At 43.1% G+C, this 24,370-nt stretch overlaps 1 protein-coding gene across 1 annotated transcript; it reads left to right on the top strand.

Annotated features, from left to right (window-relative positions):
- The first annotated feature begins 347 nt into the window (after positions 1–347).
- On the top strand, positions 348–24,370 carry DNAAF5 (dynein axonemal assembly factor 5). Its single transcript, XM_005504533.4, has 13 exons — positions 348–909; positions 1,780–1,964; positions 2,802–2,926; positions 3,342–3,457; positions 7,396–7,628; positions 8,983–9,195; positions 11,296–11,439; positions 15,001–15,169; positions 16,394–16,541; positions 19,736–19,886; positions 21,233–21,389; positions 22,860–23,051; positions 23,423–24,370. Exons 1-13 carry the CDS (start codon positions 387–389, stop codon positions 23,560–23,562), a joined length of 2,496 nt encoding a protein of 831 aa, XP_005504590.3. The 5' UTR covers positions 348–386; the 3' UTR covers positions 23,563–24,370.

The following is a 24,370-nucleotide window of genomic DNA, read 5'->3' as shown; positions in this document are numbered from 1 at the left end:
CAGAAACCAGTGGCCACTGCAGTGTTAATCCCTGCAGAGAAAAAACAGAAAGGAAAAGCAACACAAGTAACATGTGGAAGTTTCCACACAGTGACACGCTCATCCCAGCAGCCGGGCTGCCCTGTAGGGTCCGGTTTTTTCCCCTCAGTCTTTCCACCGTCTACAGCCACCCGTGGGTTTCTCTCGCGTTTACATGTGTCCTTTCCCCCGTGTGACACAAATAACGTGTCGCTCTCCTGCTGGAACTACCGCCCACCTCCCCGCTGCTTTGCTGTGGGACCCGCCACAAGACCCCGCCCACCTCACCGTAAAGCGCCCGCCCGCCGTCGTAAAAGCCTCGCGCGTCCTTAGCAACGCCGCCGCACTTCCGGGGCGACGGCGAAAGCATGGCGGCGGCCGAGGTGGCGCAGGCCCTGAGCCGGCCCCTGAGCTGTCTGCAGGAGCCCGGCTGCGGCCGGGCGGCGCGGCTGCGGGCGCTGGAGGCCATCCGGGCCCAGGTGCAGGAGCGGCCGCTCTCGGCCGCCGTGGTGCAGGAGGTTTTCGGGGCGCAGCTGCTGCGGCCGCTGGCGCGCTGCCTGGCGGGGGACGCGGCGGAGCGCTGCCGGGAGCTCGCTCTCCAGCTCCTCTGCCACGGGCTCAGCCACGGCGACCGGCCCGGCGAGGCGCTGCCCGTCCTCCTGCCGGCCCTGGCGCAGCGCCTGTGCCCGCCGCAGGGCACTGAGCCCAGCGAGGAGCTGCGCCTTGGCCTGGTCCAGCTCCTGGGCCTGCTGCTGCAGCGCTGCGGGGCCTCCATGGTCCCCTACCTCAGCGAGGTGATCCGCATGCTCCAGGCCACCCTCCTCGACAGCTATGCCGAGGTCAGGCGCGAAAGTTGCAGGTGTGCCACAGCCTGCGCCCAGGCCATGCCAGGTGGGGCCCAGGGGTGGGTGAAGAGGGGAGTGGTGGGGCTGATATGGGCCTGTGGGCTCCTGGGGGGACAGGGCCCGAGCTGGGGGCAGCAGGAGGTGACAGGGACACAACCAGGAGAGAGGATGGGAGATCCAGCTCTGGAGCTCTCAGTGCAGGAAGGACATGGACCTCTTGGAGAGGGGTCAGAGGAGGCCACCAAGATCGTCGGAAGGCTGGAAAAGCTCTGCTGTGAGGATGGGCTGAGAGAGTTGGGCTTGGTCAGCCTGGAGAAGAAGAGGCTCCGAGAAGACATTATTGTATTGTTTCAGTACTTAAAAGACACCTAATAAGAAAGATGGGGACAGATGTTTTAGAAGGGTGTGCTATAACAGGACAAGAAGTAATGGTTTCAGACTAATAGAGCGGAAATTCAGGCTAGACATGAGGAAGAAACCCTTAATGATGAAGGTGCTGAAACACTGGCCCAGGTTGGGCAGAGAGGTGGTGGATGAACCATCCCTGCAGACATCCCAGGCCAGGCTGGACGGGGCTCTGAGCAACCTGAGCTGCTGAAGATGTCCCTGCTCATGGCAGGGGGGCACTGGGGGAGCTGGGGTGGTCCCTTCCACCCCAAACTATTCTATGAGAAGTTGCACACATGCTAAGAGTACACTTTGCAGGCCATGGAGTATCTGTTAGAGAAGAACCAGGCCAGGGCTAGTGGAATGTATGTGTGCTAGTGTTCAGCTCTAATAGAGAATTAAATCCGCACGCTACATAAATGTAGCAACACTAATCAGGCTGCTGTTTGTAGTGTTACAGAAATCATGTTGCTCAATCACCCACAAAAAGGGCATGTTTGAAGGTGTGTTTGTCTCTCTGCCCTAACAGAGCACTTCCATCTGCAGTCAGAATCCCTGATAAAACCCTTAATGCAGACCATTTCACACCAGCACTACAGAGTTCGTGTTGATGTAATTCAGGCTACTGGAACAGTGATACAGTATGGAAATGGAAAGTCTGTGGATGACGTTCTGTCTCATCTGGCACAGAGATTATTTGATGAGATTCCCAAGGTGTGTTTTTCTTCTTTTTTTATTTCTGGATTATTTAAAATCTGGTTGTTTTGTTTTGGTGTTTTCCCTTTCCCCACCAGTTTTCAAATTCCATTCATTTCATTGAGACATGTAAATAGGTCTCATACAGGCTTCATCAGCTGTAAGTTGTCCAAAGTGAAGGTGGCTGACCTGTTCAGCTGCTAATTTTGCAGGCTCTTGAAGCTTGTAGGCGCCTTTTTATTATACTGGGTGCCTTAAATTCTGTCTAAAATTCTTCTGTCAGCTCTCTTTGGGACTTCATTCTGTGGCTTTCTCGTGTTTAGCAAACACTTATGGTATTGGTCCCTTCATAAGATACAATTCAGGCAGTAATTTTAAAATGTGCAACTTCACTAAAGTATTTTAAATTTTGAGTGGATGTATTCCCATTATTTAACTTAGGCTTCCTTTATAGTGAGAAGCAGAACTTGGCTTCTGGAGATGTGCTTGGAAGGCTTCAAATTCCAGAGAAATGTACATTTCTTGCATTCTCAGAGGGGTGTTAACCACGAGGATTTGTTGAGGTTTACATCTTGTCTTCCCCTCAGAGATGTGCTTTTGTGCAGCAAGTAGTCTAAGACTAACTAAGCCAGAGTGAGAACACAAGAGGGAGCTTGATAGCTTGCATGCTGCTTGAGATGCTGCAAGTGAGGAAGTCCTGGGTTCTTGTGATTTCATCTGGGACTATTGATGCACTTTACCAAGTCTTATATATATATATATATATATATATATATACACAGCAAAAGCAAATACTTATTTTTTTGTTTTGTATTTTTCTGACATATTCAAAATAATCTTCTTGTATCTGTGTAGGTTCGGCATGCCGTGACAACGGTCATTGGAGAATGGTTGTTGCACCTACGAGATAGATACTCGTATTTTCACAAGTTGATCCCTTTGCTGCTTGGCAGCTTTACTGATGAAATTCCTGAAAATATGTAAGCAGGACACACCTTTTTTTTTCTTTTTCCTCCCTAAATAGTTGTCATAGATGGAAGTGTTTCTGTTCTCACAATGTATCGCTTGGAGGGGAAAAAACCCACTTCTTCTTTTTCCTGAACTTTAAAATGACAGCATTATCTTCAGTATCTTTTGTTACATTGTCCTTTTACGCTACATTCAACTAAGTAAGAAAGAGATGAAGACAGAGCTGGGGATAGAATGATCCTTTGGAAGAGGTGACCTCTGTCCACTGAGTACAAAGAAGCATAAACTCCGTGTGCCCAGGTTCAATGGCAGGAATGCTTCCCCTCCCTCCGGCTGATTTTAAGAAGTCAGGGTTTCCAGAAGTCTCATTTTAGAATGTTTTTCTTTTGGGGGCATGATGGTATAAGACTTTTATTTTGTATCTAGGAAACTGGCTTGCACTTACTGGGAGAAGATAGGCTTGCAGTGGGAGAAAGAGAATGAAGAAGATCTGAAAGATAAGATGGATTTCAGTGTCCCACCCTCTCATTATCCCAAAGGCGGTAAGTGGGGCACTGGAAGTGGTTTTTGCTTCCTGAATAATCCCTGAGAGCTGCAGTGCAGTCACGACAGCAGAGCAGGATGTGTAATATTAGTTAATGTATAGGGGTAGCATATCTATAAATATAATATACAACACGTATGTGTATAAAATTATTTAAATTGTTTATATTCAATTTTTTTTTTAAGTTTGTTCAGTAACTACATTCATTTTTTTCATTAATCCCAAAATGCATTTTGGAGAAAGAGTAAATGAAAATGCCTGTGCTGAAAAGAGGTAAAGCAGTGATGCAGAAGCAGCAGAACGTTCTGCATTAGCCAGCAAGCAGGTGAGGAATGGAAGAGTGGGCATAGAGCAGAGCAGAAAGGAAGGCGTTGGAAGAACCTGTGAGCTGAGTCTTTGCATAGGGACAGCTGCACACAGCACTAATGGCACACAGAATTGACATGGAAGGAAAATTTGCAGTGAAATGATTTCAAACTTCCTGTGAGACACTGGCATGTGGACTGAAATCCGCCAGTGTACATGAAGAATGTGGGAACAGGAACAATAATTTCCTTTATTATACACAAAACCCCAAAATATGTAGCCTGGGTAGATTATTTCTTAGTACTGTGTGATTTATAGGTAGCTTTAAAACTATATGTTTGCAGTAGCTTGAAGCTTGTTTCCTGTCTCAGGTTCATAAAGTTAATGTTTAAAAATACGCATATGGGTGTTGGTGAGAGAGAGGATTTAAATGGGTCAGTTATTGATTTCTATACTCATATTTAACAGAACAAAACCTCTCGGTGTGAAAGAACAGGTTCATGCTTGACTTGTGCCTACCTGACAAGCACATCACAGAATACCCAGCAGCAAAATCCTTTCCATGACAGTGGGTTCCGGAGTCCTTTCTTCTTTGAAATTATACCTTTTTTTTTTTTGAAGCTGTTTTACTCAGTAATGCTTGAATGAAAGGGGAAGCGCTTCATAATGGTGACTGCTTTGACAGAGCTGTTTGGCTTTGAAGGCAGTCAAGTTGATCTGTTATCCTTTCCCTTTTTTTCCCTCCTTGTTTTATGTGTAGTGTTACCTGGGGCGTTTGTAGATGGTGCAGAATGCTTTTCCTTCCAGCACTGGTGGCAGAAACATAGTTCTTCTTTTGACAGTCAGAGAATTTTTTAACATAGATAAACTGCTGAAGTTGAGTGTCTGAGCTCCAGTCACTTATTTTGTAATGACCATGATATAGTGAAGGTCACAAAAGGTTTCATGTGCTGGTCTTTGAAGCAGTTGTTACCGTTCGTATTGCTGATGCTGTTGTCGTGTTCTCTCTAGACGTGTGTTGGGTTTAGTGTGTGTGTACACTGGTGGGGGTTTTTTGTTGTGTTTTGTTTTTAGGAAGGGACATCTATCAATTCCTTCATAATTAAATGCTATGTATTTCCTGAAATAATCTTCTTAACACAACAAATATGCTGCACAAATTTGGGCAACATTCCAGCCCTGCACTTAATTGACTTCTCATGCATTTTGCGTGGTAGAGTGATGCAGTTAAGGCTTGAACATGATGTATGTACACACACATACACGTATACATATACATAACAAACAAACATTTTTTAAAGTGACCTCATAATTTTCAACTCAAGTCCCAACTTATTGATGACTTTGGGATGCATTTTGCTGCTGCTTATCTTTACTTTCAAATTGTGTGTCTTATTAAAGGTCAGGCAAAAGAAAAACCAAGGGATGATTGGCTACTTCATCTTACAGGTACTCTATCAAAGACATTAGTATACCTTAATTTCAAGTAATAATTTGTTGTGTCTTACCACAGACTCTGTATGGATGAGTTATTAGTATGTGTGTCCTTCCTCTCTGTTTCCCCTCCACTTGTTTTTTAATATGATCATGACATATTTAGACATTTTCTTGCCGTTTCTTCTGACTTATGTGCTGAAATATCCTTTTACAACTGTGATTTTATAATACATTTTCCTTAACTATCTTTGCCCAACTGTCAGGATAATGGACCTGATGTACGAGCCCTCTGTGCTTTGATCTCGGGCTGACAGATCTTGCAGGCCGGAGGAAGAGCAGGGTTAGCGCTCGTACCTGGTGTCATCCAGCCAACGAGCAGCTCTTCATTGAGCCCCAGCAGCCATCGCCTCAGGGTACAGGTGCAGAGTTTACAGCAGGGAAGCCTTTGACAGGAGTAGCTACAGGGATAAATGCCTGCATTTGAACATCTGAAATGAAGGAACTGCTGATAAAAAACGGTCTAAATTCTTTCAACAAAATTCTGCCTCGGGTTCACAGGATGCCAGTCTGTATTTGCTGTCTCAGGTTGATTTCTTTATTTGACCTTTTGCTATTCAGTGTCAGTTTTCATAATCCAAAATGTTACCTTCCATTGACAAAAGAAGCAGCAACTCATGTCCCGATGCTTGAATTTTTGCTTTTTTCCTGCTCTAGGTATTCCATACTTATAAATAAGCCTTTTGCATTCTTCAGGCCATTTACTTCAGTCTGTTTTCCTTTTAGCATTTGTAGTTACACAGACCGATGCAGGAAAACTATACTGAGACAACTGTCATTTCCTGTCTCAGCATTGGCAGGAGGACTCTGTAGAGAAATAACAATCGTACTTGCGCATTCAATGGTTTTGGCACCTCATAATGAAAAACGTTTCTTTCTTAAAACAGTATGTGACCATTATGTGTAGCAATAAGAAGTTGGTGGTTCTTAAAGAACAAATGTTCAGATTTTGCATGAGGATGTGCGGTGTAAAGGAGAAAAGATTCTGCTGTAGAAAGAATCAGTAAGAACCGTTTCTTGCAGTTTGGAAAGCGCTCCCATAGCTTGTGTGTGAAGTACCGAATCGGAGGTCTGACAGTTGCTCATGATATTGATCAAGTTGCTTTTCTGAGACTCAGTGATTTATACATGAGCTTAGATGTAAATGTGATGATTATCAGACAGGACAGTAAGTGTTTGTTGGGGAAGGTAAGTTTATTATCTCTCCAGAAATCTGCAGCCTCTCTGAGGTGGGGAATATATCTTTGTAACGCTTTGGGGGGTGTAAAAACAAAAAATAACAACAAAAACCCACTTTCCACAAGATCTTTACAAATGAAGCTTAATCTGGGGGAAGAAATGCCCCCTCCCTCCCCCCAACTCCTGTATAATCTTTCACTTAATTTTGAAATGTGTTACTTGATGTAAAAATCAGATGCAGATTGAAGAGCCGTGTCTGCGGGAGCCACTTGTCCTGAAAAGGCCTTAGCAAAGAGTTGCTATAATAGCTGTGATTTTTAAAAGAATGTCAGTTTGTTGGCTTGATCCATTACACAGCGCTTGTACACATCACAGTTCCCTTTCTACTTTTAATTTACTAGATATGCTTTTAACCTTTTCCTTTAGAGGGCACAATTGACACTGTCTGTTTTACTGCGTGTCCCCTGTACTGTTTGTGACTTCTGCCTTTCTTTCCCCTCCAAATTATGTTTAACTCAGTGCTACCACAACGTTTGTATGCAAAAGTCTTACTTCTGTTTTATCTTTGTGTGTTTCAGTTTAGTTTTGTGATGGGATTTGTTTTGCTGTAAAAATGAAAAGGAAATTGTTAAGCCGTGTTTTCCTGCATGGAAAATGTCCCATATTCAGTTCTCTTCCTCTTCCCCTTCTGTATCCATCTCAAAACACAAGATTTAAGTCGCCATCCAGTGATATAGATTTTCAGAGAGCTGTGTGGAGTTCAAATTGTGCAGTACGTATTAAAGAAATGCAGCTTGCACAGGTCAGTTGCTCAGCAGCATTTGGAATATTTTGTTCCACGCTGAAGCGGGCGCCCGTAGCTCTTATCTCGCAGCTTTAAACCTGTGTAAGGATTAATGTGCGCTGGATTTTCCTTTGATATTTCTGTTTCTCTTTTGTTTCTGTCTTCCCTTGCAGTGGCTCGGCCAGGACTGGGCTGCCGGGAGCTCGTGTCAAGAAACCTTTCCAAAATCCTGCCAGGTCTGTGTCACGATATAACAGACTGGGTTGAAAGCACAAGAATAAAAGCGTCCCAGCTTCTGTACACGTTACTGCTGCATGTGGAGGATCACATAACCCAACACATGGAGCTGCTGCTTAGAACTTTGTACCAAGCGTGCTTGGATGAAGAAAGCAATGTGGTTAAAAATGTGAGTTTGATCTGTTAAAGTGTCTGGTGTACACTGAATAAAGACCCTGTCCTTCATACTCCTGAGTCCGTCTCCTGAGGACCGACCTGACCTTAGGTCACTGGGAATTGCCCGTGACTGCAGCATCAGGCTCAGGTTTTTGTGGATGATAAAAACATGGAAACATTAACTTACAAGAATACATTTATTTCAACGTAGTAAGTATTACTGGTATGAAGACCAATGGTTCAGTTATTTAAACACCGTTTAGTTTATATGCCAACTCCATGAAGCATTGATAATGATCTCTTATAAAATTATAAGTGGTGGATTAAAGTATAAAAGCCTTGGGGCAACAAGGCAAATAGGGAGGAGCACAGGGTTCACATCTACATAGACTGTGTTGTAACTGTTTGGAGTCTTCACCCCTGCAAAACGTAACAGCCATATATAGTGCAGGTTTAAACTATAGAATTCATGGCTGCGTGCTTCCATTGAGACTGAAAAACTAAGATGATGCAAGTATTAACTAGGTGCAATTAAAAATCCATGGCTAAATCACTAGACTAAAAATTATATACAAGGGGAAATAAGCTTTCACGTTAGGAGAAATGACCCAACCATTAAATAAAGGGGTTAGGAAGAAATGTTGCTGTTGCACCGGTAATGGCACAGGGGTTGACTGTATTTTTATTCATGCACCTGATTGTAAACCTTTGCCGTCAGTCGGGGTCAGCTCTGGTGTGATGGTGTTTCATGCGGAATACAAAGCACCAATGTGTGTGCAGGGCAGAGGTGGGGCCAGAGAGCCTGAGTATCATGGGGAATACACGGTAATTTAAGCATTTTCAGTTGAAGTAAGAGATCGAAACAATTCCCCCACGGCAGTGCTTCCACACTAAACCACGTCTGTAATGTCGCTGTCAAAATATAGTACAATAACAAGCAAATTCCTCTTCCAGGGTTTAATTGTTGCTTTCAATAGTTGGGTGTTGGGTGGTTGAGAGCATTCCTTGGAACAGCATTTGGAGGACAAAATGCTAAACCAGTAAATCTGCAACATCTGGTTATTCTGAGCTGGAGACTTTATTACCCTGGAAGTTGCACACGTTGTTCCTGTGCATTGCTTTCTCATGGCAGTTTGTCTGATGCTGAGAAGAGTGCTTGCATGCCTTATTATGTGCTTACTGAGCACATGTCAAGAAAATTTCTTCATGCATATAATCATTACTGAGTGAGTGGAAAAGGCCTACAAGGCAACTGCTGAAGAATTTAAAATAACAGCTGGAATCATAAAAAGAAAAAGCCCATGATATATGGAATGGTCTTGGTGTTTTCAGGAAAATCCTCAAGTTATTCCTCTTGTCTTTTTCAGTGTGTGAAAGCAGCAGAATTGATTGGAACGTTTGTCAGCCCCAAGGTGTGGATGACATTAATCACGTCAGCCTTCAGGAAGACACCGAAACCATCTTGTCTGATGGTTCTAAGCGCAGTGATTCGGGGTAGCCCAAAGGAAATCATACAGCCTCACTTGACCGATCTTGGCAACACGCTGTCACAAGCTGCAGTTTGTCAGCAATCTGAAGAGGTAAAATACACAACAGAGCAAAGTTCTAGACCCAGGGTTCTCCAACTTATTTTTTCCCTCGTTCTCCCTAAATGGTCCCATTGCTATCCCTCCCTTGCACACCTACCCCTCCCGATCTCAGGGTACATTTGTGGATATGTCTGAGCTTCCCTGCCCTCCCTGAGCTGTGTTGTGCTCTCTTGGTCAAATCTGCTATTCCCACAATCTTGCCTACCAGTCCATCCTCTGTGGGTTCGAGTTTGAGAACTGCTGTGTAAGTTTTCAGAGAGTCGAAGGAAAATGAAAAGGCATAACGGGGAGAAGAATCCATTTAGTATGTACGGTACCAATATAGGACTAGCTTGGCTACCAGAATTTAACCCAGGTTTTGAAATGCCTTGTGTTCACAATCTAAACAAGATCATGTATTTTGATCTTCAGGAGTAAAAATGACTGAAAGCTTTTCACAGTCCGTTGTAATTGGCATGTCAGGTTTCCCAATAAAGGTTCCTTCTTAGTATAATCATCATTTTGTTTTGGCATTATTATTGTTTTCCATTTTAAAAGGAAGATGCCAGTACACTGATGTGTACATTAGGATTATCCTTTGTAAACTGTTGGGCCTGCTTGCTTTTCTTTAAGTGAGAATTGAGGAGGAAGACCTTTGTAAATTAGAAATTTGCTTCCCAGTGTGCACGTACCTAATAGCTGAGCCTGAAGACCATTTCCATTTTAGCATTTGAAGAATATTCATCAGTTGTTGCAGAAGGAGACAAGAGAGTCTCACCAATGCGCAATGGAGTGTTTTCACTTCTGGCCTTTTTTTGTTTCCCCTCCAATTGCTGAGATGTGGAAATAGATCTGTTAGGGATGCACAGGCAGGATTCCTACCATTGCCCTGCCCCCGAAATGAAATCCCAGCTTTCCTTCCACCAGAATTCATTAGGGCTCTGCTCTTAAGATGACCAACAAAGGACCAGCGCTGTGCCTGCGGAAATCTCTGACTTCATGTCCGATACAGGCTTCCCTTTGAAACAGTTATTCGTGTGTGTAGACTGAATCTAGTATAACTGTCTTTTTGAGCCAATGTAAGATACACGTTTGAAGTTCTTCCTTCATTAGTTTTCTCCCCTAATGTACCAGTGATGCAGGAATTAACCTTAATCCCCACGAAACCTGTGGTGATTAGGAACTCGTATAAATGGAAGCACTGTAACCTGATTGTTCAAATCACGATTCCCTGAAGTACATGTGCAAAATTGCTGAGGTCTTAAGCTTACCACTTCCATTTGGCATTAGGTACAGTGACCCATCCATCTGCAGCCGAAGCGTTTGTCAGAACTGGACTAGCATTTGGTCTTGGAAAACAATCTTTCTCTATTTTAGACAGTGAATGCTGCATAGACACTGTTTAGCTAAGGATTGACCATGTCCATGAGATTAATAACGCTTATAGCTAACCTATTCCTAGACTGGATTTCTTTTTCTGAAGTAAATTTGTAACAATGGCCCTTTCTGTTCGCTGAATGCAGTCTGACAACTTCATGGAATGTCTGATGCACTTTATCATAGGAGTTCTTGCAAACTGACTGACAACAATACTGACTTCAACTGGTATCAGTTGGATCAAGATAACGTGCATTATACTGCATCAAATGAGATAAACTGGCTGAGATAAAAGCAGCCATCGAGTTTTCTTGGTTTATGTATTTAACCATTATTGTTCCATTCAAAATAGTCAAACATGGAATAATATTTGAAAGAGTTGTACCAAATATGTTATTGATTAACAAATGGCACTTCAGAGTGAGAAAGTACTATCAGTAAGCATTCCAAAATGCTTTGAAGTTTTTATTCACAGTGGAGCAGTTGTGTGAGTAAGAGCAGGGTCATTTCTTTTTGTAACAGGACAAGGTAAATACAAACGGTGTGGGAGGAAGACTATGTTGTATTCTATAAAAAGTCGAACGCAGGCAGTCAGAACTAACATTATTTCACTAATACCAATTTAGATGATTATACAATGTTCAGATTTTATTAATGTCACTTCCCATGTTTCTCCCTTGAAGTTATCTTTTCTAAAAAAATATAAAATAAATGTATGCTTATATTAAAAACCAGGTCCTTTATATGGAGCAGTTGCTTTGCTGTGTACAAGCACTGATTGAAGTCTGCCAGGAGGACTGCAAAGAAATCAGCTTGCAGCTAATGAAAGTGTTGGTGACAGTAATGGCAACACCGTGTTCTCAGCACCTTAAAGAAAAGGTAAACCGTGAGCTGGTTTAATATTTTGTTGTGTTTCTGCTTTTCACTATTGATAAGACACTTTGTCCAAACCTCATTTATGTTTACAGATATATGAAGGGTGAGTGTCAGGAGGATGCAGCCAGGCTCTTCTCGGTGACAACCAGTGATAGGACACGGGGCAATGGGTACAAACTGGAACACAAGAGGTTCCACTTAAATTTGAGAAGAAACTTCTTCCCAGTGAGGGTGGCAGAGCCTGGCCCAGGCTGCCCAGGGGGTTGTGGAGTCTCCTTCTGTGCAGACATTCCAACCCGCCTGGACACCTTCCTGTGTAACCTCATCTGGGTGTTCCTGCTCCATGGGGGATTGCACTGGATGAGCTTGCCAGGGCCCTTCAACCCCTGACACTCTGGGATTCTGTGATAGGGTTAGGCTGGGACTAAAGTTGAGGTTAAAGTTTGGGGCAACAGTGGTGCCAGAAGAGCTGAGTGGTCTGTCGCGTCTTGCAAGCACTATGAAGTCTAGAATGGACACTGACATTTCTAAGGCAAATACTGACTCGTACATAAGTGTGGTCTGCAGAAATCCAGTTAATATCTGAGTTTGGCTGACATAACAGGAGAGTATGTTACTCAGGTAAGAAACTTAAGAGTTGGCCTTATTGCTGCATCATGTAAGGCTTGTTCACTGGCTGTGAGCTGTGCCAGTGGGGAGCAGTGTATTTACATTAGTTTTCAGAACAGATGGCTTGAAGGGCATTGCTGGAGCATGGGGAGCTCACAGTTGGACCAGGGCTGCCGTTGGTCTAAAAGAACCCTTTACTTGGGTGGGTTTTAATTGCTGGGCCATGGTTTAGGTGACATTTTGGGACAGAAAGTGTTCAAGAGTTTGTGCTGGTTGATGCTTACGTTTCAGGTAGATGTAAGTCACTGGATTATTGTTAATGTTAGTTTATACACAGGAGCACACAAGAGGCCAGGAGAACACTCATATTCATTTCCTGACTATTAAAGAACAGTTCACCTATAGATCAAGAGTACTACAAACCATAAAGTGATCCTTTCATAATCAATTCTTTTACCTTTAGACAAAGATCAGACTGATTTTACAGTATTTGACCTTTTTACCTCCCCACCAGAACCAAAAGTTTAAAAGTTGCAGGAATGCTTTAAAATCAAGGACATCTGTAGATACCCTGATAACAGATGAGCTTTTTTGGCTAAACATTATCTCAGCCCCTTATTTCTCCCTTCCTCTTTCTTCCCCAGGCTAAATATCAAATAAATCAGGAAGCCATCCTCATGTGCCACAATTGTGACCTATCCAGGTTGTCTTTTTTCAAACACACACCTTGAATGCAATGGCTTTTCTGCCTCCCGTTCTCTTGCTCGCGGGCACGACATTCCTCAGCCCGCACAGCACCGCTATTTATGGCCCGGGAGCTGACAGGCTGCCGCTTACAAAGCTGTTCCCAAAGAGGTAAAATAGAACAAAGCTCCAAACAAATCTTGCAAAGGCTTGGCTGGTTGATGTGTGGCGTGAAGAGCCTTCTCAGAGAGAGGCAGCGGGAAAGTGGGGTTTGTTGGGGTTTGTTTTCAATCAGCCCGTCCAAGCCTCAGACAGACGGATCTGCCGTGGTTTGCAGTATCTTGTCTGTTTAGCCCCGCAGTGGTCTGTAAAGTCAGCAATGTCCATTTAAAAAATTACAAGCTAATACTGCTACAAAGAAAGCAGTTTCATGGAGATAAAGCCTGATTTTCATAAATGGAAAAGTTAATCTCCCAAGATTATTAAACCTTTAAGATGTTCCTGCAGTTACAGACGATTTTTAAAGTTGACAGTTCTTTGGCTGAGGATCCTTTTCTCGTTAGCCTTTCTTTCAGCTAGGAGGACAGAATCTGGCACTGAGATTACATCATTGCAATATTTCGGATTTGTCACAAAGACAAATACAGCTTGATTTTATTTTTCCCCTGGTTACCGACTATTCCAGAACATCGAAACGAGCTGCAGAGATTGCGGAAAGCAAGGGGTCCTTGTTCAAATAGCTTGAGATTATATAGAACAACTGTTTTACAACTAGCTTGGCAAGTATAAATTTTTGTTCAGAGAAGACATCTGTATTCAGAATCCAAAGATTTTGAGTATAAACAGAAATTAATCAAAAATTCGCATTATAGAGCTTCAATTCAGGTTTTACTATAGGGGAACAGAAGATCGCAGAGATATGGGAGACGGCGCGTGATGTGACCTGGTCGAGAGTGCGGCTGCTCCTCCTGCTCGCTTGATTTTCAGCCCCTTGGCGTTGTGTTCATCACTGTTCCTGGTTGCCTGGGGCTAAGGAGCAATATGGAGAGCACCAGCGGAGCCTTTCGGAGGGTGGTTTACGGCCCCGAACACACTGAGGCCGGATCAGAGTCCGTTCAGCATGGGCTGAGCTTCTCAGTGGTTTCACTGCTGACCTAAGGATAACATTTGGGTTTATTATCAGTGGCCTGTGCTATCTTGGTTCTTCTTTCAGCAGTTGTTGGTTATTAAACGCATTAGCTTTCAAATACAGGAAAGAAAATGACACTTCATATGCTTTTTTGGGGGCTTTTTTAGCTGTGAGACACTTCTTAATGAGAAGACATGCATCGGTCTATTGGCATATTCAATTTATTCTCTCTTTTTTAAAATTGCATTCTTGAAACTACTTGATTTTATGAATGATGTATTATTTTGTATCTCTTTTTTTCAGTGGAAAAAACCATCTTGCATAGTGTGGGGGGGTTAATAATGGGGAACAGTTTCCGCCTTGACACAATCTGTCATGTAAAATGTTCCGATTAATTTACAGATAAATGAACAATTTACATATAAGTTATTCCGAGTTGTTATAAGTTATTCCAGTAGAATGCTTCTAGAAAGGAGAAATCTATCGTACCTGAGCAGACAAGTCTCCTTTAAGAATAACCTTTGTCCTTTTATTTGCCTGTCTCATGGAATAGTCTCAATGTAAATATGAAGGTGTTTCAAATGCAACAGCGAATTTTGGTATTTCGAAGCTGAGAATGTCAAAAGGAACGTGCCCAGCTACTTGAAAGAGAGAGTGTCTTGCATTATTAACATTGAGGGTGAGGGGAAATGCTGCGTCTCCTCTGAGCTGCAACAGCAATAGTTCCTGGAAGCTGCCGTGGCCTGCAGGTGGGATTGTGAGAAATTCCACCCGTGTTAACGTTTTAAAGGATTCTTAAAATGAGGGAAATCACTATGTCTTTAAAACTAATAAGAGCTTTTATATGATGTGGTTATTTTTCGGGTAGGTTTTCACATCAATTAGCGATTGTTCCGTTTTGCCGTTACATTGCTGTGTTCCTTACGATTTCATTTTGAAATCAGGACAAACGTTTTACTTTGATTTAAAGTTAATGGGTGTAGTATACGCAGACATGAAGTAACAATCTGGATTTTCCAAGGGGAAACCATGGTGATCTTCTTGTGTCCTTTATGTTCTTATAGTAGAATTGAGTTTTTAAAGTTTTTTGTTATTTTTCGTATTGTTCCAGTTAAGATCAAGTATCCTGTCTGTTTTAACAGGTAGAGGAAACAATGTCTTCATTAGCCGAAGTGCAGCGGTTGGATAGTTTTCTTGATCTCTACAAACAGCACATAATTCAGCTTATGGAATGGCTCTCGGTGTCCTGTGACTGTTGGACATGCTATTCTCCAGAAGTACTACAGTTAGATGTCATCGCAACCCACTCAGGTACGATCTGTTTAGCGGTGTGACAGCTCACCCAGCTCCAGGAGAGTGGAGTCAGGGTACAGCCTGCAGACACACTGTGGTTTGTAACGAATGGTGCCATATTCAGAAACTTCACAAGAATGGGATGGAAAGCAAAGCCGAAAATGTTGAAGCAGCTCAAATTCCGTAAGATTCCTTGGCTGTGAGGAGCATATGGAAAGATCTTATGTAAAAGTAGGCTTTCAGTAAATGAAACTAGTAAGGATTATGGGGAGACGAACTGATGCAGCGTATGTGTCCAAATATTTATGTTTTCCATGTATTGGCCAGTTTCACAGGCACTGTGTCTGTACCGACATTTCCTCACTCACATTCTTCAGCACATCACTGTGTATAGATTAGTGAAACGCTTTGGCACACGTTCCACCGAAACTGGGATCTGCACGGTGACCGTTCCTCTAGCACAGCTCTCCAGGTCGCATCCGCGCGCGAGGGATGTAGTGACAGTACTTAGGACAAGGGGCAATGGGTGCAAACTGGAACACAAGAGGTTCCATTTAAATTTGAGAAGAAACTTGTTCCTGGTGAGGGTGGCAGAGCCTGGCCCAGGCTGCCCAGGGGGTTGTGGAGTCTCCTTCTGTGCAGACATTCCAACCCGCCTGGACACCTTCCTGTGTAACCTCATCTGGGTGTTCCTGCTCCATGGGGGGATTGCACTGGATGAGCTTGCCAGGGCCCTTCAACCCCTGACACTCTGGGGTTCTGTGACTCTGTACAACCTTGGATCTGTGATTCTGTACAAACGGCGCTGTTCCCAGCAGTGTCACAGTTACACCAGTCTCAGTGTAATTTTTCATGGAGTTCAATATAACCGGGACTTTGCGTAGCCTCGAGCTTGCAGAGCTGCACAGTGAACAGTGTTAATCCCCTCCAAGTGCATTAGTCCACCCAACATGTCAAATGTCCTGCTGGTCCCAGCAATACTGAGGTGTGGGGACAAACCAGACTTTGGGGGGCACCACAGTGCTCCATGGGGGTACCCGAGCCCACAGAGAGGTCACTTGGGTGTTTGTACACCATGAAATACAGTGTAACGTGGACACATCAACAGCTGCCGTGCAAGAGTGGAAAGTTCAGTACTGTTTTAATACCAGGCATATTACAAATATTAACGCACTCGCATATTAAACGTCTAAATAGAACTTACCAGTACTCTGAAGTAAGTCTGACATGTTTATTTTCTAGGTCCCGTCATAGGTGAAGCTCTAAATAACTTCATTCTCATTCTTAAGACGTGTCTTCAGCCAAGCAAAGATCCCCAGATGCGGTTAAAGCTTTTCACTGTTTTATTGGAGCTGCTCCAGCAACCAAGTGAAACCATCAATTCCCAGGGGTAAGCAGAGTTCTAATTTCACACAGTTATTTGAACGCTACAGCGGCATTAGAAAGTAATGAGCGTGGTAGTTATTTAACTCCTATAATTGTGTCCATGTTAGCGTGTCTGGAAGAAGAAAGACTTTCCCACCATCTTCTGTGGCATTTTTTTCTGTATTTTTTAGCTACACTTTAAAGGGCAGAGCGCAATAATTGTAGAAAAATAGAAATTAATTGAAGTTTGGACTTTCTTCACTGTAGTCTTTCTACCTCTGCTGCTATGGATGGTCCAAATGGATGTCATGCAGATCTGGATGGTTTTCAACTATCCCACATGCACTGGGATTCCCAGGAAAGGGAAATTACCTGGGTGGAAAGAATAGAAGAATATGTTTTGGAGTGCTACACTCGGCAAATACAGGCACACGTCGCACGGCGCTCTGCAGACAGCAGCATGGGAGCTGGTCAGCGCAGGGCTGGGGGGTGAACGGCCTTTGGTCCAGATTAAATACATCCAGCGAGCTTAATGGACCTGTTTGCAGGAAGAGAAGAACAAGCGCTGGTAAGGGTGGCCCAGTCGGGCCCATAGTGAGGTGCTCTCTCCTCTGAGAACAACAGCAGTTCCATGAATTCTACCCGTAGATTTATCTTCAGAAACTAAAAAGCAGTAGAGGGAGCTAAAGGAGTCCTTGAATTTGTGATCCTGCTTCCGTGGGCACAGCAAATGCTTTAATGTGTGAAGTTATGCGTAAGCTTTTTGTGTTCAAAGACTTGATTGCAAAACATTTTTGGATGTTTGATTTGTAAAGCAAATGCGATGTTGTTTCAAGTTACCTGGATTTAGGATATTAAGTTTGGAATAAACCAAAAACATACACACAAAAAACCTCAATCCATCTACAAGCGTATAGAGCCAAGGGCAGCAGTGCCATACGGGCACTACAGGAGCCAAGCCAGAAGAAAAAGGTATAAAATATAATTAACGTGGAACAAAAGTTTGAGTATATAAGTCTGTAAAATGGTGGTAGCAGTTTTAATGTAAACCCAAGGTCTGCTCTTTATATCTGCATAAGAGCTGGTAGTGTTGTGTGCACAGATCACATTATTTCATATCCAGCTGAGAAGAATTCTCTACTTTGTAAATACTAATAGCATGGGATATGTTCCCTCATGGAAGTGACTCACTTTGACAATTAAGTTACATAGATTTAGAGCAGTAGCATTTGAAAATGGGAAGAGGAAGAATTTCATTGCATCAGCAACAGCAAAAATTAACGGTAATAAGAGGTAGTGTAGTGAAGTAGTACGAAGTTCTGGTTACACAATCACATTCACTGCTGCCAGTAATTTATTTAGCACCTGAAAAGCATTCAAACAGTTTGGATAGGAAGGTTTTCAGTTATTATGCAATACAGGATTGTGTGGTCATCTGGTTGTGTTTGAGTCAGATAATTGCCAGATATTGCTTTACTGATTCTATTTCAAGGTGCTAGAACAAATATTCTCACAAATAGTATAGCGTTATGGTTAACATAATGCTGATGGAATCTACCTTTATCTTTTGATAGTGTTTTTTCTTTGTGGTTTAACAGAAAGCTTTATTACAGCTGGAAGCAGCTGATCGGATAGCACAAAGCCTGTTTTTAGCTGTGGAGCTAGAAGGAAATCTGGAATGGTGGTGACCATTAGTTGCATTTTTTTTCTGGCAACTTTTTGAATATAAAATCATTCTCAAAAACACGTTTAAAATAGTGAATCTGAAGGGTTTTGGGCAGTTTGGATGTCTCACGGGAGGTCAGGTTTCTGTTCATTGCTGGGTCTGAGGTGCCATCTGCTGGACAGGCAGCCATGCGCTCTGGCTTGGGCACTGCGCGCCCTTGGCCAGTTACATTTCTTATTAAACTGATACCTTATTATTATGGGGTTTTTTTTATTGCTGGATTAGCATGGCTGGATGAGTTTGTTTTGCTCTCATAGGGATTTTTTTAAAAGCACTTAGCGACAACTGTTTGTTGTTGAGCTCTCCCCATTCTGCTCCTCCTGGGGTTTGACACGGCTCCATAGCAGCCACTTATCACCCTGGAAATGTGGGACTTTGAGAGAAGAGCCAGCGAGAGCTGCCTCCCTTTGCACTGAGCACCGGGGTGGGGATGGGCTGGGCTGGGATGGGCTGGGCTGGGATGGGCTGGGCTGGGCTGGGCTGGGATGGGATGGGATGGGATGGGATGGACTGGGATGGGATGGGCTGGGCTGGGATGGGCTGGGATGGGCTGGGATGGGCTGGATTGCGCTCAGTGCAGCGCTGCGGGACGTTTGAACAGGTGGGGCACGACTCAAGGTGGATTCAGCCTGTTATTTGTCAATCTGTTTGCGCGCTGCAGCTGCTTTTTTAAGGCACAGTGAATAACCAGAGCCTTAGTTATATAGTCACAGGCCAGGCACACGGCTTCTTGATGCAGAGAAGTATTTTTTAATTTCTGTATTAATTTTTAATTGAAAATTATTTGAGCTGAAATTAAGTGGGTTTGAGGGAATACTGCCTCTTGCAATTGCTGACTCCCGCAACAACTTTTAGCATTATAACAGCCCATTCAGTAGAGGAGGAGGAAGAAACGTCAGCAAAATAGAACGGATTTATGTGTTCGTAATGAAAACGAAGTAGTATTGGGACTGGCACCATCAGTAAATCCTACCCGCCTCTCAGCCTTGAGGGGGACGAGTTCCTGAGCTAAGGGTGAGCTCGAGCATTCTGTGTAGGCTCCTGCAATATCAGCAGTTGGGGTCTCATCAATAGCATTCATGCTTTTCACGTTATAAATACTTTTCACTGGACAGACCCAAAGGGCTTTACAAACATGAATGAATCCTCACAGCGTTTGTATGGGGTGTTATTTCCTTTTCACAGATGGAGAAAATGAGACAGAGAGAAGGTAAGTAGTTTGCTAAGATAACACACTGAGTCATGGGCATCGTTTGGAATGGGAGAAAGCATAACCTCCCCTTTCCATGAATGTTAGGTATTTGTTTAAATATTATCTAGAAAGATTATGTTATGAGAAGCTTATCACATACATTATAACCACGTTGGCTTAAGTCTTTTTTTTCCTGTTTTCTCCCTGTGTTTCTATGACAGAAAATTCTCCTTTACCTCCTGTCAGTCTCTCTATCACTTTCACATGAACCTTTATTTTGCGTTCTTGTTTTTGGCTTCAGGCTGTTCCCCAGCCACCTCGAGACGCTGGTAGAACACGTCCTGGCTCCCAATCTGCAGTGGCACGCGGGAAGAACAGCGGCCGCCATCCGCACCACGGCTGTGTCCTGCCTGGGGGCCCTCGTTTGCTCACACATGCTTTCACCACAAGAGGTAAATGCTCTCTTGCTCATCAAATGTGCTTTGAAATCATAGGTAGGAAGACAAAATAAATGTAAAGGGGGAAAAATATCTTTATTAAAAGTAATATGTTCAGGTGGAGGTGTAGTTTTCATGATAAAATTTATTAATTGTGATCAAGTATTAATAATTGAAACAATCAGTAGTGGAGGGATGATGATGTCCAGCTGGGAGGCCGGAGGCCTGCAGCACGGTGAGACGTAGGATTCACCATCGCCAGATGTTGCAGGTCTTTGTTCTAGTGTAACATCAGTTCTGTAACACAGAGTACGAACCCCTGTTAGCACAGCAGCGTGGGTTCGCGACATTAGCGGACCCTGATCTTTGGAGGTCCCTTCCGATCCCTGATGCTGTGTGATCCTATGAGCAGCAGCACCGGAGCTGGCCAGGACGTGCTGTTGTGTGATGTGGTGAAGACAAGTGGTCTGGTTGCCTTGGAGCCCACAGGTCCGTTTCAGAGAAGAAAACCTAAAAGATTCCTGAAAAGGGCAAGAGAACTTGAGATGGAACTTGAAGGGCATCTGGAGAAACAGCTAACAAGGAGTTCACTCAAAGAAACGTTACCCAGCACAGCCATTAGGGATTCATCGAATCTCAGGGTTTTGAAGCTTGTTTTTTAACAAAAATGTCATTTTGGAATGATACATTGGGAATACGTTAAATATACGGGAATTTTTTAAAATGAATGGAATAAAGTGTTATTAGATGTTCATAGTCTTTGTAACAGCCCTTAATTGAACGAAGTGCTTAAACACATGGAAGTGGTTGATTTCATATATACAAAAACATTTCTATCAGAGAGAACTATTTGAGTAAAACATTTTTTCTGAATCAATGCCTTCGTGCCTTGTAATTCATGTGTACAAAGTGCACATATTGAAGTCAAACTATGAAACTTACTAAAACACTTTACTACAACAGTCTTTACTTCAAAGTTTCCTTTTGGAGTAAGAGCACCATCTACTGGTACATACACATAATCCTCATCTCCAAATTGCTGCCAATAATTCTTTAAAAATTAAAAGCCAAGTGAATTTGCAGCTTTTACAAGTTACATAAAGCTCAGCTGCGTATGTACTGAGCATTCGTGAACTGGGTGATCCACTGGTGGATTTTCATTGCCCAAGTTTGCTTAGAGGCAAAAATAGAGTTGTGTAACCTCAGGAATTTTAGGTGAACTTAGACAGTTAACTTGTTCTTTTTGAATTAAGCAGTGCAGTGTCAGCCAAGCCTAATGGTAACCGACGGAACCAATGAGCATCTTGGCTTACAGTGACAGAAAAGCTGTGCGTTTTCTGTGCTTTCCCTGTTCATTGCAGATCTTAAAAGTCAAGGATGAGCTAATGCCCCAAATTATTGCCGCCATGGACGAAGACTCTAAAATTGCTCGACTGATGGCTTGTCGTATTGTTGGTGTTCTTATAAAAGCCTGTGGGAGGCATTTTGATGAAGATCAATTTACCAAAACATACACAGGTAGGTGTAAAAGTTGAATTTTGTTTTAATCAAGATCCCCATGTTGAAGAATTACAGTTGGTTTGTTACCTGAAGTATCAGAGCTGAGGTTTTACGGGTGAAAAGCATCCTGCTGGAGCAGGGTGTGATTCGGTGTTGTAGCTGTTTGGGTAGCGCTCCCCCAGGGTAATTTTGGAGATAGTAAGGAAATGGAAAAAGCGCTGCACAAAATCACACTGCTGGCAGCAGTTTTGTGTATGAGAGGCAATGTAATGTCGTAATCCTGCAGAGTCTGAGACAAGGTCTTAAACCGGCAGGTGGGATTGCTCAAGGTATATGAAGTACACATATACATTTTGGAAAATCAAGGTGTTAAAGCCGAGTGGGGGCTGTCGAATGGGGCTCCAACAGTGACGGCTTCTCGCAAGGCCTTTCTGTAGCAGCTTTTGAACATTCTAACACGTTTCGATAAGGTGTTTTGTGGCAGGCAAGTTAGTGTTCATTGCAAATGCCTGCATTCCCGGCCGGGCAGAACTAAGCATTCCCATTGATGTTATGCGTTAGGCCACTAGATGGAACTTCACTCAGTATTACGGTGTTTGCAAGGCTTGTCAGGATTTCATCTGCATTGCTTCCAAGTTTAGACTACGTGAAATAATGTTCTAACTATAGCGAAAGCAGAGCAGTAATGCATTATATAAATGGTAGTCACATTGTTCCCCTTGCTGTGTTCCAGAGTGCCAAGAGCAAACCATTGTGCCATAAATAGATCTGAATAGGGAGCGGGTTGGGGGGTTTTAGTTAAAAAAAGGGGGAAGAAGAAAACACTAATCTAGAGTGCTGTAAAGCCAAATAGAGCTATCGCCTGTAATGTTCCTTTGGATGGTGTTTAAATGCTAAACCATTGATCAGGAGAAGTACAGTCTATGCTACGTAACAGGATTTATGTTCTCTGAGGTTATAAATCAGACTTTCCCGAACCAAGTGTCTTGATGACTGACACTGTTCCTTCCGTGGCACAGTAGAAATCTAACAACAGGCATTTTTATTTAGGAGAAATACACAATCAGACAGTTGTCGAAGTGTATCTTTGCATCTTGCATGTTCAAAGAGTCTGCAATGCACTCGTTTCCTGAAGCAGAAATGTTGTATAGAAATACTGCGCTTTATAGAGCATAACAATACTTAATCTCTGCGCTTCTGTGATGCATTAACAGACGTTGATAGCACCTTGTTGGGGAGAGTGCTAGAGAACGCTCAACTCATCTAAATGTGGTACATTGGACATTTCTGACAGCGTAACAATCTAATAACACACCGTGCGCTTTTAGGAACAATATATGACGTGTATTCGCAGTGTTCAAAAGACAGAAACGTGTCTCAAATGCAACAGTAATTTCAGCGTTGACAAAATACGTTTGGGATTTTTGAAATGCAGAGGTAACTCCGCTGTTCGCAGTGCTATTTGCTTGCCTGCCTGCTCCTTTTCAGAGGTTTTAAAGCGTCTGGATGACGCTTCCTGTGACGTTCGACTGGCAGCCGCTCACGCCTTAACCAGTTGGTTTCAGTGCTTTAAGGACAGCGATGTGAGATCCTCAATGGAAAATCACATTGAGTTCCTGTACCAAGAACTGTTGGTACATCTTGATGACCCAGATGAAAACACCCAAAATGCAATCCTAGGTAAGGCTTCCAGACTTATGTGTTTTTAACAATCATGTCGTCAAGTGTAATATGAAAATATGCTTTATCCAGCATTCCCAAGTGGGAGTATCGGCGTCAGGTGTATCAGAACACCGGGATAGGGAGCACAGGCACAAACCGTTGCGGGGTGTGACTGTATCCCAGCTTGCTTGGTGGATTCTTTAGGATTTATTGGTGTACTGGTCCGTGTTCAAGCACAGAAATGTCAACACACAGATGAGAGAGGAACCGGGTTGTTGTGACTGCACAACTTGTAGAACAACAGCTTCCAGGTTCGGTTTCAGCTGCTGTCAGGGACCTTAGAGAGATGCAGAGCAGCTGATGATTTATAAAACACTTTTGTTTCGCAGAAGTTCTAAAGGAAGGAAGCGTCCTACATCCAGAACTGCTCGTGAGAGAGATCGGAGCGGTTGTGCACAAGCATCGAACGCCGGCCTATTGCAACCAGCTGCTGCGCCACATTCAGTCCGCCCAAGAACCAGGTTCATGAATCGATGCTGAAATTCCTTGTCGTGAACTGAAGGTGAAATCTGTCTGATCTGGATTACTTTCCTATTTTCATTTGCTTAAGAGAGGCTGAGCAATAAATAGATTGGTTTTTCTGTGTAAGTTCACTATTAGCTTATTGAAAAGTCACATTGGCACAGTCCTTTGTGTTTGAACAGTTATTTGTGTTTCTTAGCAATAAAACAGTGTTTCAATTCGCTTTGCTTTGAAAGTTTTTCAGATACAAGGTTGAAAGGAGGAGTGGTTTTTGACACTATTTATTGATTGAGAAAGTAATTGATTGAGAAAGTAACAAAGTAATAGTCTCATGTCAAAGCTATTAATGCAATTCAGTGAGGACTCGGTCTGTCAAGGAGCATTTTGGACTCTGAATACTGTTCAGGCTTCGCAGTGTCGGGTCAGTGAGGGTCAGTGTTACCAGGAAAACAAAACCAAACTTCTCTTGCATAACGCGGCAGAATTGTTATAATGTTCTGAGTCCTCACCACGCTGGTGCAGCAGGGACATGTTCCGAGGGGGTGTCACTAAGGGAATAGCTTCTGTTGTCATTGTGTTACATCTCATGACTGAGAACAAAGCTAACTTTTTTAAACTAAGGTTTATACATGGGAGGAGATGTGCTGGTTTGTCATTTGTATTAACAGGATTTATATTTTTGTATTAAATATACTGCAGCTGCAGTTTTTGTGTTTACACTGTTGTGCCTTGGAAAACAAGCAGCATTTGTTTGCATATTGCTTAGAAATTAAACTCTCCAACGTTAGGTTAAAGCTTGATTTATTTGTTTGAAA

Source organism: Columba livia, chromosome 15 (genome assembly GCF_036013475.1).
Source record: "Columba livia isolate bColLiv1 breed racing homer chromosome 15, bColLiv1.pat.W.v2, whole genome shotgun sequence".
Classification (NCBI taxonomy): Eukaryota; Metazoa; Chordata; class Aves; order Columbiformes; family Columbidae; genus Columba; species Columba livia.
This window is presented reverse-complemented; position numbering and strand designations above follow the sequence as displayed.